Consider the following 14,472-nt stretch of genomic DNA (forward strand, 5'->3'; position numbering starts at 1 on the left):
TTGATAGTTGAGAACTATTAGATAAAAATTTAATCAAATCGGTCAAATTATCTAACCGTTTTCAATTATCAACTTCACATAAAGTCAACTGCACTTGAATTTTCACCTTATATAAAAAATTGATTATTCAATTGTAGCGGATTTAATTGTTTTACAATAATATATTTAATATTTTTGTAGAATTGTAGGTGATAATTTGTTGAGAAATATGTAAATAAAAATATAAACATAAATATATATTTATTTAATCACTGATTTTGTGTGTTCGTATTTTTATATATATCACCTTAAGGGAAAAAATGAAGAAAAAAAAAGGGCCTTATTCCATGAAATATTGAAATCTGACCAAAAACTAAAACTTATGAAAAGAATAATAAAAACAAAAAAGGAGAGTTTACTACCTGTGTTGGTGTGTTGAGCCTAAAAATGAGAAATCACTAACATTGTCACCGTTACCCTAGAAAATCAGGAATCGTTGAACAGCCTCAGCCCAGTGCACGCGGCCGGATCGGAAAGCTCCGAACCTCCGCCGGTGAGTCCGACGGACCACCACGCAAGCGGTGGTCCTATCTTTCACGATCGTTCACCGCCGCAGCCGCACGATCATCGAAGGCCAACATTCTTTCTCCCTCTTGGTGTCGGTAATGATACTATTGCATTTTCTGTTTGTTCGTTTTGAAAGAGTTTTATACTTTTATACTTCAATTTTGTTCTGAAATTGGTCTTGTTTGTTATTCATTTGTTAAATGTTTTAGAATCAGCTTCGATGAATGCTCTGAAGAATCTGCTTTTGTTGATCGGTTTACTTTTGAAGCATTGTGGATGCTTTTGCAATTCGCGATTGCAAATAATATTTATTTTCTCGGATTTTATTCACTTTTATGCTCAGGAAAAAAAAGGAAGATTTTTCCTAAACATTGATGCATAGGTTATATTCAATTCAATTTTTTTTTTTAAGTTTCACTTTGATGCCACATAATATTTTTATTTCTAGAACAATACGCATTCGCCTAAGTATTTCGATGCCGTTCTTATCACTAACTCAACTAACATTAACTGTATCCAATTGAAAGTTGGTTGGAGATTGCTGAATTTGATTCTTTTTGCCTGCCTATTGTGCTTATTCTTTTGCAGCTACAGAGCCAACACAACTAAAATGACAGATACTAGTGACTCCGGTTTTAATCTGAAAAGAAGTACTGACGTATCTCGGCAGACGCAGAAGGAAAGTGCTGAGCAAAATGGGCTTTCTGATATTGAGCAACTGGTGAAAAGGAGCAAATTCTCTAGGTACAATAATTCATATTGCCGGATTTTATTTCTTGCTTGTTTGAAGGGCTCATTTCATAACTCTGTTATGGAAGTTCATGTGTTAGATCAAAGTAGTCATCATCTTATTTAAAAGGCCTGTTATTTCTCAGTTTAAAATTTTGATGGAAATTAACCCTCAATTTAGGTATTTGAGGAAGCAGATCTTACTATTTCAGATTTTTCTACTATGTTCTTGTTTTGTTAAATTGGGGTAGGGCTATGAAACTTCTTCTCACAAGTATTTGACGTAGCCATTAATATGAATAATGGCATTAGCTAGTTATGAACAATGTATAAGCTATAGATAAATGAGCCAAGCCACAAGTAAGTTTAACAGATGGTTCAGCTTACCTCCATCATGTGCTCACTCATCATAGAACATGTTAACAATAGCATTTACTGCTTCTTTCGGGTATCTTTGCAGCATTGGAAGACTACATGATAAATTTTCACTTTATTCTCCATTCCACTTCCTTCCAAAGATACCCTGAAAGCCTTTGTTGTATCTTATCTCACGACATGTCTTGTGCAAAAATCTTTTTATCCACTCTTGTAGAGATGAATTCAACCGCTTAGTGGAGTTATTAAATTCCAGGCTAGTGGACCCTCCTAATGTTGAACAAGGAAAGCAGAACGCTAATTTGACTTCTCAAAAACACGATGAAGAATTTTCAATTGCCCAACGGTTTCTAAAGGTTTCCGATGCACGAAGACATGAAGAGTCAAAAGGAGCCATATGGGAAAGCCCAACACCTCTTGGTCTGTCAAATGTAAGTATTGCAATTTGTCGTTTAAGCTGTTCACATTCAACACTAGTTTATGATTGATCCCTTTGCTTATATATTATGTTATGCAATATTTGTTATGCCTATGTGTGTCCCTAGACTTTAGTGTTTAGTATACTTAATAGTATAATCACAAGCTATTAACATAAGAATGTTTGAGCATGCTTGGGAAAGGCGCAATCAACTTTGTTTTAAAGGAAAGTTGACCTGGATTTCTGGAAAAATCAATGTTTGGGTTAAAATTGAATATAAATTATAATCAAAAGCTTACAATCTGAATCCGAATAGCAGCTCATAATTATAAGCAACTTATTGGAGCTTTTTTGACAGAAGCTGATTATTTTATAATTGTTTTGTTCTTACCAAATAGACCACACATCAAATATCATGATATAAACGAAATTCCAGACCTTTTTATTTTGGCATACAGAAGCAACTTTTTTTGTTTTAATACAATTCAAACAAAACAAATTTTCCTGAAACCACTTTTCAGTGGTAGTATCCAGAGTTCCAGATATACATGGATTCTTTGATTATATGAAGAAACGGTTATACAAATAAGCAATTACTAAAATAATTTAATCTTGTACCCCTCCCAATCACATCATTTATCTATCAGTTTTTAAAACCAGTGTAATGGTATGGATATGTATGTTTCATCTGTTTAGGTTTTATTTGGATATAATATTCTTAGAGTTCATGACTTCATGCAATTTCAAATGCATGGAAATTCAAGTGCATCAATTACAAAAATTCTTCATTTGGATGGAATAAATGTTACCTGCATTAATAAAAATCCTTTGTAAGGGTAAGGTATTTAAATTACTTCCATTAGTTTGTTTTTCCCTTATTTAATATAATTGAGTTTCCTTTTTATTAATTTTAATTGAGACAGAGAGGAGGAGAAACTAACAGTGTGTTTGGTTTGCATTTTCATTTTGAATATTTTCTGTTTTCAAGAATCAAGATTTTGTAAAAGAAAAAGAAAAGATGGTGAAAACAGTAAAATTTTATTCTGTCTTCATTTCCTGTTTTCTCTTTTTTCTTCACAAAATTCTAAAACCAGAAAATACTAAAATGAAAATAGAAAATAAAAACACAAATCAAACACACCCTTATTCCCACATTATAAGTGGAAATTGAAATCCCCTGTTTTAGCTAATTGAAATTCTTTATCAAAATTCCTTGAATGTTTACAATTCCTTTGAGTTAAATTCCCAAACATGATTACCATAAATAATTTTTTTATTCTCTAAAATTACTTACCCTCCCTTTAATCACCCCATTCTTTTTTAGCTTAGATTGTGGCAAGAATGAAAAATTGAGATCAGTTTTTTTGTTTGCCATGTTAGGGTGGTGGAATAGATTAGTTTGATAGTAACTACAAGTTGTATATGCATCTAACATAGTTACATAGAACATGTTATCCTTTTCTGTATCCGATTTATTTGTATATATGGCAATCAAATTAATAACTCTCCAGGTTCCAGATAAATTTGGTGCCTCACCTGTTGAGATTGCTAAGGCATATATGGATTCACGTGCAACTGAAGCAGGCCCCAGTTCTAAGAGCATAATACAAACTGTTGAAAGAAGAGTATCACGTGGTGAGGAATCTGCAATCAAACTTTATGATCCATTACCGTTTGCAAAGACATCAACATGTTGGCCTGGTGTAGTAGCACATGATGCTTATGCAACACCACAAAGTCAAAGAAGCAGATATGGACTACACAACTTCCCCCGGACTCCTTATTCTAGAACTTTATTATCAAAATCTAAGTCCAGGGTATATCTTGCTTTAGTAGTTTATATATTTTTCTTTAGTAGTTTTTTGTATTTTATTTTCTTGTGTTTCCAATCTTATTACAACATTTCTTCCTTTCTTTTTCACCAGTTGAATCATATAGAAGGCAATTATGGCAACATTTTATCAACGCCCCTCAGTCAATCACAGTCATTGTATAGGCAGGTATGCTTCCTTTTTCAGATCCTTATGTGATTGTGTTCGATTTACATAAATAATATGTATATTTTTAAAGAATTTGTAAATATTGAAATTTGAAATTGGCGTGTTGTAAGTACTTTTTTTTGTTGTCATAGTTGATTTTTTTAAAGTTTTAATTAACTTTTTAAGTTAAGATGGTAAGTACTAAGTAGTTTACACTCTAACCAAGAAATTTTGGGTTCAAGTATTAGAAATAGCAAGAAATAGGCTTTGGATATTTTATATATGTATATATATGTTGTGGGGTATTTTAGGAAAAAAGCCTTACGTCAAACCTCTCCCAATTCCCTTTATATATAGGCTTAAATTTAAGTGGTAAAAGGCTTCAGAGGAAACCTTTTTTGTTTGTGAAATCAGATTTTAGCATATTTTCTGAACATACTATTACTACCAAATGTGTTCCATAGAGGCCTTATTTTTCCTTAATATGTTTTTATTGGCTTATTGCTTATTGTTAGTTTTCTTTCTTTTTGTTTTTTTTTTTAATTTGATTTTTGGTCTGTTGGTAACTTAAATAAATATATATATAGGATAAATCTAAAGTTGATGCATCAGAAAGCAGATATGGATCTGTTGGACCTATACGTCGAATTGGTGGCAAGGTTGGTTCACAGTCTTCATCAAGAACATTGCCTTATTCATCTCTTCATGGCCTTCCAAAGAGAGAAAGTCCCGTCATTAATGACATTTTCACTACTCCTGTTACAAAGGCTTCTTATCCTGATGGGATAAGCACTCAGAAGCGGGTGCGCTTTGAGGTGGATGTTCCATCAGTGCACATGCATACCAATTTGATGGCTAAAAAGATATTGGATCATATTGATAGAAACATACCCACTCCCAAAGAAAAATCTGCTGAGCTGAATCTGGCAACTAAATGGAAGAGTCCTGAATCCTCTGTAGATATTAATACTACCTTATCAAAAGAAAATAATGACTCACTACAGTTAAAAGGTGTTGGTCATTTCAAATTTGGTGGGCTTGATGCAAAGGAATCTACACCTAGAAATGAAGGTCAAGGGAACAGCAATGTTGATATTTTACCAATGGAGAGTTCTGGTAAACCCATTGATGTCAGTAAAGAAGGAAATTTGGCATCTAACATGAATGTTCGCAGCAGCATCCCCACATTTGGTATTGACGCAAGGACTATGCAAAATTATGGTGGTTCTCAGAATATTTTAAAGAAGTCTGCTGAAGAGGTACAAATTATTTGATGGATATAAAAGCTTTTTACATATATTTTTCTTATTTAGCCTTTTCAAATATTAGATACAACTTACAATTCTTTTATATTTGTTGCAATTAGTTTCCGATTGGAAAAGAAAAATGATTGCATGAGATGCACTTAAGCATTTAGTAGTCAATCTATTGATATCTGAAACCTGTTAAAGTTTTGATTTGGGACATCATTATTTCTAGAGCCAAGAGTTTCTGAAAGATCTGCCAATGCAGGACACTTCGAAGACTCATCCCGGTGGCAGTTTCCCTTTCATAGTAAATCAAGAAAAGAAGCCTCTCTCTAACTCTACATCCAGTAAACCAGTTTTACCTCCAATTACCATCAAGAGGCCTGTGCGTGACTCAAGGTGGTTGTCTGATAATGGCACAGGATTTACCTTCCCTGTTACAACATCATCTTCTGTGTCATCGGAGCCACCAACACCAACCATCATGCCGTTCGCTAGCGAGGACCAGAATCAATCAAAAGAAATCTCCACTGAAACATCATATAGTTTTGGTTCAAAAAGTTCATCCGATCCGGCAGTGGTGTTTTCCTTCCCATCTACAAGCAACTCAGTTGTTCATGATGACGCTGATGATATAAAGTTCAACTTTGGTTCGGATGATAAGCCAAGGTTGTCTTTTTCGTTTGAAAAAAATGCTGTCTGTTGTTAAGGAAAAAGCTCTCTCTTTCTCTCCGCAGTTGCATAGTGTACTTTTGTGTGCTTTACTTCTTTCCCTGAGGACGAGCAAAAGTGCCATTTTGAATGAGTGTAAAGTTTCTATTGTCCTATCATAAATCTGCTTGTACTTTTGTTTTTGGTTTCCAATTTCCGCAGCAAACTATTCGGCAACGTTTAAAGGTTTGGCAGGCAGATTATATTTTGGTGATTATTTCGACGCATCTTATGATCAGATGGTATGGTATTGAAGAATGTTATGATATGGTTTTATAGTATTAACACTGATTTTTATTTTCTTTCTTCCAAGTAATTCCCAAATTTATTTCTGCGAAAACAAAAAGCATACAGCAACATATTGTCCCTCATAATCTGAAATTGATGTATTCGACATTTGTTATTCAAGCAAATGATAATCGGATTTTTTTTCAAATAAATAATTTAATTAATATATTTATTAAAATATGTAATTTGTAGCGTATTTACCAATTTACATAATTTGACTTATCTCGTTTACATAATTAAAATAAGAGAAAGTATAGGAAGCCAATGGTCTAAATGTACAATATGTACAATGGAGGTTTAGGAAGTATTAGAAATTAGGAAGTATTAGAAATATGACCATTAGTGTTACATTGTCTTGTCAAGTTATGTTTTTGGGATGAGTGGGTTCATGACATGGTATTAGAGTTCTAGATCCGAAAGGTCAAAGGCCTCTAGCACTATCCTTAAAATAATCCTTCTGCATGTCTCTTTTTTTTTTAAGCTACGGGATGAATTTTTCTGATGTAACTTTTAAATTTTGAAGGATTATTTTGTCCTTGTTAAGAGAAACAAAGGGTTTGCTTTTGTTTTGTACTTGCTTGTCGTGAGTCATAACGGTCCTTCTGGGCTATGGCATCTCCAGCGTTAAGACTATCTCCAGTAGGGAACTCATCTTAGTTCCTATTTATAGCCCACTTATCATAAAAAGTAACTCCATATCAGTTTTTGCGTCATAAACAGTAAATAGGAACTCAAAGCATCTCTCTCTTCTCCATTAGGAGGAACTAACTTTAATTCCTGTTGTGGTCCCACTTAATTAATTAATTAAAATACTTAAAATAAATGTAATTAATTTTTTTCAATAATATAATTCAAATTTATAAATTTAAAAATAATTCATAGTTAAAAGATATTAATATTAAATAAATTCATATATAACAATAATACACAATATATAATTCGGGATTACACTAATTTGTAAAATTAATTAATACAAAGAAAAACATAATTAAGCTCTATAGTTGACGACAAACATTGTGAAATTGCCATATGTATTCAATCAAGTCCTCTTTCAATTGTCTATGCTGCTGTATATTTTGAAATTGGATATTTTTTTGGAGAAATATAAAAATTAAATTTATTTTTTGATTTAAGTAAATTTAATTAATTATAATTTAATATGATACTATAAATAATATTTAATATTAATTATGATATATATAATTAATATAAATTATTAATTAAATAAAAATTTAATTATTTAATCTAATTAATTATTATAATTATTAATAAAATAATTATAATTTAATTATTTAATTAATTATTATTTAAATAATTAATATAAATTATTAATTAAATAAAAATATAATTACTTAATATAATTAATTATTATAATTATTATTAAATTAATTATTATTTAATTATTTAATATATCTATTTAGTTAATTAACATTATATATAATTATTTATTTTCTAACTAACTTGCCATTTGGCAAGTGTTGCTTGTTTCACAGGAGTCCCTGTTCAGAGGGACTCCCCCTCCTTGGAATTTGTGTGGGAACTCTCTTCCTTCCCACTCCAACGCATAAGCCTTCTTTCCTTCTGACATACAGTAATTGGGCTTCAATTTTTACTCCCACCATCTCCAGTAGGGAACTCATCCTAGTTTCTGTTTATGGTCCACCTGTCATAAAAAATAACTCCACATCAGCTTTTACGTCATAAACAGTAAATAGGAACTCAAAACATCTCTCTCTTCTCCATTAAGAGGAACTAACTTTAGTCCTTGTTGTGGTCCCACTTAATTAATTAATTAAAATACTTGAAATTAATGTAATTAATTTTTTTCAATAATGTAATTTAAATTTATAAATTTAAAAATAATTCACTATTAAAAATATTAAAATTCAAAAAAAAATTATTTGTAATGTAGTTAGCATTTTAAATTTTATAAATAAAAATAAATAATCCAACCAAAAATTATTTTGTAATGTGTATAAATTAAATATATTTTTTTATATAAATAAATTTAATTAATTATAATTTAATATAAAAATATAAATAATATTTAATATTAATTTTTTATAATTATTTATATTAATTATAATTTAAATAACTGATATAAATTATTAATTAAATAAAAATATAATTATTTAAATAATATTAATTATAATTTAATATAATTATTTAAATAATTAAATAATTAAATAATTAAATAATAATTAATTAATTACTAATTATAATAACTTATTATAATTAGTAATTAATTAATTATTATTTAATTATTTAATATAATTATTTAATTAATTATAATTTAATATAATTATTTTTTTTAAAGATTACTTGCCACATGGCAAGTTATCCTTTGCAAATTACAAGTCCCTCTGAACAGGGACTCTTCTTCCTCGATCCATGAGCAGGGACGCTATTTTCTTTCTCTCCAATAGTTGGGACTCTATTGTGTCAAAGAAAGAAGAAGTGAAACTTTGAAAAATTGGTGCGTTGGAGATGCTCGTAATACTATCTCCAGTAGGGAACTCATCCCAGTTCCTATTTATGGCCCACCTGTCATAAAAATAACTCCACATCAGTTTTTGCGTCATAAACAGTAAATAGGAACTCAAAGCATCTCTCTTCTCCATTAGGAGGAATTAACTTTAATCCCTGTTGTGGTCCCACTTAATTAATTAATTAAAATACTTAAAATAAATGTAATTAATTTTTTTCAATAATATAATTCAAATTTATAAATTTAAAAATAATTCATAGTTAAAAGATATTAATATTAAATAAATTCATATATAACAATAATACACAATATATAATTCGGGATTACACTAATTTGTAAAATTAATTAATACAAAGAAAAATATAATTAAGCTCTATAGTTGACGACAAACATTGTGAAATTGCCATATGTATTCAATCAAGTCCTCTTTCAATTGTCTATGCTGCTGTATATTTTGAAATTGGATATTTTTTTGGAGAAATATAAAAATTAAATTTATTTTTTGATTTAAGTAAATTTAATTAATTATAATTTAATATGATACTATAAATAATATTTAATATTAATTATAATATATATATAATTAATATAAATTATTAATTAAATAAAAATTTAATTATTTAATCTAATTAATTATTATAATTATTAATAAATTAATTATAATTTAATTATTTAATTAATTATTATTTAAATAATTAATATAAATTATTAATTAAATAAAAATATAATTACTTAATATAATTGGGAACGATGAAGCCCCGAGGAGGGCCAATGATTTCCTAAAGGAAGGTTGTAAGTCTCGGAAATGGATCCTCTCTAGTTTTTTCAACACTTGACAAAATACAATGCAATCTCTCATTTTTGATTTTAATAGTGGGACCAGAAATAAATAAGAGAGAGTGTGGTGAATGGTTAGATTAAACACTGCACACCATCCAATTTTTTATTCACTGGAGAGGATCTATTCCCGTAAATCTCAACAACAATTTTGGCGATAACTTAGTAAAGAAAATTGTTATCCCCTATCAAAATTGTTGGGATAAACATGAAATGAATGCCCATTTATTAATTGGGCGGCTAATAATCTTTCCCATGCAAAGAGATTTATTTTCAAGGAAGAAATTTGAAGACCAACCTTTAATGAAGGTTGATTTTGTACTACTATAAATAAGGCTTCATAGCCTTTACGTATAACACACAATAATACAAAATAAAGATCAATTCTCTCTTTATGTTGCAATCAAATACTCTTCTCTTTATATTTCTACTACAATTCCTTCTTTTCTTTTATTTTATTAGTATTCTAAATTCTCTTTTCTATTACTCTTTACATATAATATTAATAACAATATTAATCATCTTTATTATATTGAGATAGTAACAATAAACATATACAATTCTCTCTCTTTTTATTTTTAATACTTCTTTCTATCTTTGTATATATATACACAATACAACATATAATATTATTATATATATATAAATATTATTGAGCTAATTATTTTAATACTAGAGTCTTCTATTTATACATCTTTATTTTATATCTTTTATTTATTTTACAACAAAAATTATTATTATTATTATTATTATTATTATTATTATTATTATTATTATTATTATTATTATTATTATTATACCATAAAATCTATACTGATCTCATAATTCAGATTTCCACCTCTATTTTTAATAATAATAATAATAATAATAATAATAATAATAATAATAATAATAATAATAACAACGGTATTCTTTTTCACAAAAAAGAAAAAAATGTTACTGTGCTTTAAAGAGCTAATCTTACATTAGTATCTTTGTAAATATATAAATCTTCCGATTAAAATACATTAATGAAAAATCCATATTGTTAAATGATGTATTTGATTCTGGTTAAAACAATAATCCAGTAACAAAAACTAAATCATCAAAATAAAATAGACTTTCATATAATATAATCGTGCAATTTTATTTTGTATTTACCCCCCGAACTTAAATCCATAACCATGCATAATTCTATAATAGTATAAACTATGCAAATGGAGCAATTCTAATTTTGTAAACATCACTATCTATTACCCAAAAAGGTTCTAATATCCAGTATATCAGCTAAAGTATTTCAACCAAAATATTACAAACAATAATTCCACAAGAAATAGTAATGCTATTTTTCGCCTTAAATAGTATTTATTCTAAGTTTATTTAGTTTTAACGTGTGAATAAGTTTTATTGAGAAAAAAGAAGTAAACAACATTAATTAATATTTAAAGGGTAAATTATATTTTTTTATCTCTGATATTTGTTGTGATATTTTTTAAAAATAATTCTAACGTTTAATTTAATTTAATTTTGTCATTAACATTTTTAATTAATTCATTTTTGTTATTAATATTTTTTATTTATATTAAAATTATTATTAAAAATTTTTAATTTTATTTTTAATATTTTTTTGTAGAATTACTATTCAAAGATAATTTTAACACAAATTAAAAATTTTAAGAACACAATTAAATATAACTAAAATTTAAGAGTATTAAAAAAAAAAAGTCGCAAATGGAAGAAAAAGTGTACTTTATTCATAAATAGTGCCAAGAGAAGTCACCCAAAAAAAAAAAAAATAGTGCCAAGAGAGAGAAAGAACAAATTCAAAGAAAGAAGGAAGTTAATCAAAATAATTTTGTTTTATCCATTTAATTTATAAAAAATTAAAAAAAAGTTTCAATCATTTGCAATTTACATAATCTGGAGTCCTAGACACTTATTTGGACTGAGGGAGTAATCATGATTCATGAAACAAACAATAAATATTTGGCCCCACTTAAATTCCCAAAAGAGGAGAAAGAACTAAAAAGACACGCATTGCAAACTGCAGCTTCAACAGAGTGCAGCCCCTTGTTCCATTCACTCCCTGTAACCCTGTTCCTACCTTCTTTTCTTTTCTCCTATACTGAAAGAAAAGAATAATTTATTTATTTAACTCGGACCAAAAATTGGTGTTTGGAGCTTGAGGATTTGAGCTGCAATTAAAAAGAGAGAAAGAAAGAATTTCACAAGATCATGGACGTGGAATCATCGGAGTCCGCCGCGTATCCAGGGTCCGGTAGTATGCAAATTCCAATAGATCTCTTCGGTTCCAAAGAGCACCATGGAATGCCACGTGGCACCCTGGCGTTCGCCGACGAATCCGGTAACATAGTCTACAAGGTCAACCGCCACAATTCTTCTCCCAAGGACAAGAAACTCTTGCTCGATGCTTCCGGCAACGTCATCTTCTCCATACACCGCTATCAAGTCTCTCTCTCTTTCTCTCTTTAAGCGCATCTTAATTTCGTTTTGCATAGTCATAGTTTGATTATTATGATTTCCTAATTTATTTTTTATTCACGGAAATTAGATTTACTTTTTTAAATAATTATTCAAAAGTTAGTTATTTTGCTGGTGTGGCGATTAAAGATTGAATTTCGGTCTAGATTTCGATGACATGGTTTTGGTTTTAGACTTTTAGCTGATATCTTTGAATTTTTGGTTTTTGATAGAAGGGGAGTTGGAAATGTTATAAGGGAGAAAGCAACGTGGAAACGGATATGGTGTTGAGGGTGCAGAGGACAGTTAAGAAGTTGAATATAGTTGAGTTACAAGTGTTTTATGGCGGCAACAATGGCGAAGCCTGTGATTTGATAATGAGGGGTTCTCCTTGTATGCGATCATGTGGCATTTATAAAGACACTGAAATTGTTGCTCAGGTAATCCACTAGCATTCATTATTGAAGCTCTGAATAATGCCAAACATGCGTTCAAAATGGATCATAGTTAAACAGGACCCATCACTTTTGTAGTTGGTTCTTCTTAATTTCAGTTTGAATTTGGTCATCTTTTTCCAACATTATTACATTAGAATAAGTAGGAGCTTGATGCTGTTGATTTCTTTAAATCCTCCATGATAATGAATATTTACCAATGACTAATGTTTAGGTGTTCTGGTTATTAAGGCTCTGAAGACTTATTTTCTTTTCCTGTTGCTAGTGAACCTTTACCTTCTTTCCTGCTCTTCTGGCTTATATGCTGCTGGATTGCTGGTCTTATATTTCTCCTGATATTACTCCTTAAGCGGCTACTCAAGTATGGTTTTAGATCGTCTAAAGTGAGAGTTTCCTTAAAGTGAGAAAGTAAGTTGTTAACCACCCTTGGATCAATAATTTAAGGGGTAGCTGCTTAAGGGGCGATTAACCTTACCTTTTCACTCTACAAAGGTGTTCACTTTAAAAGATCCGAATCCGGTTTGGATTTAGACTAGCCAATAAATTATAGCTCAAATGTTACCTTTTTTAGTCCATGTTAGAATATTCTTGGCTTTGGATTCAGAGTTCAATCCCAGCTTGGTGCCTATCACCCTGCCATTTCCCTAGGAGTTCCTTTCGAGTGAAAACAGATTAAAGTAGGCACCTTGAAACTTTGATTTGGTTTATAGGTTGGAATTAGTAAACTTTTGTATATGTGTATCCAATAATCCAAATCTCACGTGATATTTTAATATAAATTACGCCCTTAGAAGAATTAAAACAAGGAAGTGATGCAGAAGAGTTCATTTGGATGACAAGTAGCATGTTATTGTGAAGTAGGAGTGATATGTTATGTTTCTCTTTAAATCTCATTCATCAAGGTCTATGATTAGTACATTATATGAATCTGAAGCATGAATAGGATCTGAAACAATTTGGAAGGCTGTATTATGTGTATTATGTTATTTGCGTTTGCTCTTTGTTGGATAATGAACCGACTTATTCTTCTTCTCCATTAGACCGGGTATAAGACTCAACATGTCCCACCCGATCTGATAGTGAAGGAGAGCAAGTCAACTCAGTATCCAAAAAAGAATGAGTCTAAGTATCATTTTCAAAATTTCAGATAATATATGTTCTCTCTGCAATGTGCATTCCAAAGACTGATTTGACTTGTACTTTTTTTATAAATAGAATTTTTTCCCTCTTTTTTTCTTGCAGACTAGCCTGATGTACAAGCTTCACCAAATATATGCAAGTAGGGGTAAATTCCGCATAACGATATTTCCAGGAACTACTGACCGTGCTGTTATTGTTGCTTTGTTTGTAATATTTTTGAATGGACGAAAATAACATCATTAATAAGTAGGCAATTGCAGTTTATTCTCAGGGCTATCTGAATCTGTAACTTAAGCCGGAAGAAAAGAAGTTTTGAATTGACATACATGTTAATTCTTTCTCCATAGGCAGGAATTCAAACATGCTTCCTTACAAGTTATATGGAGCAAGCTGTAAACTAATCTGATTTTATTTCAGCTTGTATTAGATTCTAACCCCACATATTCTCAAATTATTATTATTAGACCACAAATTTTAATTGCTAAACCACTAATATGCTTACGAGACAAGACACTGGATAATTATGGACAGTGAATAATGTTGTACACCTAATTTTGTGTTTGATTTATACATCTATTATCTATCTATTATCTATTATAAAAATGAAATTAACCAACTTGAGTTGGTCGAGTGATCAGCTCACTCATTTGCTTAAGCAAGTGTCAGAAGTTCGAATCCTGTCTCGTGCATAAAGTAATTTATTGGTCAGCGTTAGACTATTAAATGGAACTTAGATCCGTGACGGATTAGTCCTTGTCCTATTGAGATAGAAAATATCATGGTTCGTGGGTAACTAAAA

The 14,472-nt window shown here is 29.8% G+C and overlaps 2 protein-coding genes across 5 annotated transcripts; both read left to right on the forward strand.

Annotated features, from left to right (window-relative positions):
- Positions 1-390: 390 nt before the first annotated feature.
- Positions 391-6,208, forward strand: LOC130941429 (uncharacterized). Of its 4 annotated transcripts, none has more exons than XM_057869926.1 (7): positions 391-641; positions 1,135-1,290; positions 1,868-2,081; positions 3,580-3,885; positions 3,994-4,068; positions 4,635-5,306; positions 5,560-6,208. In XM_057869926.1, the coding sequence occupies exons 2-7, from the start codon at positions 1,157-1,159 to the stop codon at positions 6,001-6,003; spliced, it is 1,845 nt and encodes a 614-aa protein (XP_057725909.1). In that variant the 5' UTR covers positions 391-641; positions 1,135-1,156; the 3' UTR covers positions 6,004-6,208. The 4 variants fall into 4 exon arrangements, with proteins under 4 accessions (XP_057725909.1, XP_057725911.1, XP_057725912.1 ...); XM_057869928.1 differs by having other exon boundaries at positions 1,907-2,081; XM_057869929.1 differs by lacking the exon at positions 391-641 and having other exon boundaries at positions 1,141-1,290; positions 3,587-3,885.
- A 5,388-nt stretch (positions 6,209-11,596) lies between these two features.
- LOC130940632 (protein LURP-one-related 7) lies at positions 11,597-14,223 on the forward strand. The gene is made up of 3 exons (XM_057868837.1): positions 11,597-12,066; positions 12,312-12,518; positions 13,776-14,223. The coding sequence occupies exons 1-3, from the start codon at positions 11,833-11,835 to the stop codon at positions 13,905-13,907; spliced, it is 573 nt and encodes a 190-aa protein (XP_057724820.1). The 5' UTR covers positions 11,597-11,832; the 3' UTR covers positions 13,908-14,223.
- Positions 14,224-14,472: the final 249 nt, after the last annotated feature.

This window comes from Arachis stenosperma, chromosome 7, assembly GCF_014773155.1.
Source record: "Arachis stenosperma cultivar V10309 chromosome 7, arast.V10309.gnm1.PFL2, whole genome shotgun sequence".
NCBI classification, from domain to species: Eukaryota; Viridiplantae; Streptophyta; class Magnoliopsida; order Fabales; family Fabaceae; genus Arachis; species Arachis stenosperma.

Coding starts and splice junctions, on each gene's coding strand:
- LOC130941429 (XM_057869926.1), top strand. CDS start 1,157: ATGACAGATACTAGTGACTCCGGTTTTAATCTGAAAAGAAGTACTGAC. Junction 1,291..1,867: donor AAAAGGAGCAAATTCTCTAG/GTACAATAATTC, acceptor CCACTCTTGTAG/AGATGAATTCAACCGCTTAG. Junction 5,307..5,559: donor TAAAGAAGTCTGCTGAAGAG/GTACAAATTATT, acceptor CTGCCAATGCAG/GACACTTCGAAGACTCATCC.
- LOC130940632 (XM_057868837.1), top strand. CDS start 11,833: ATGGACGTGGAATCATCGGAGTCCGCCGCGTATCCAGGGTCCGGTAGT. Junction 12,067..12,311: donor TCTCCATACACCGCTATCAA/GTCTCTCTCTCT, acceptor GGTTTTTGATAG/AAGGGGAGTTGGAAATGTTA. Junction 12,519..13,775: donor ACACTGAAATTGTTGCTCAG/GTAATCCACTAG, acceptor TTTTTCTTGCAG/ACTAGCCTGATGTACAAGCT.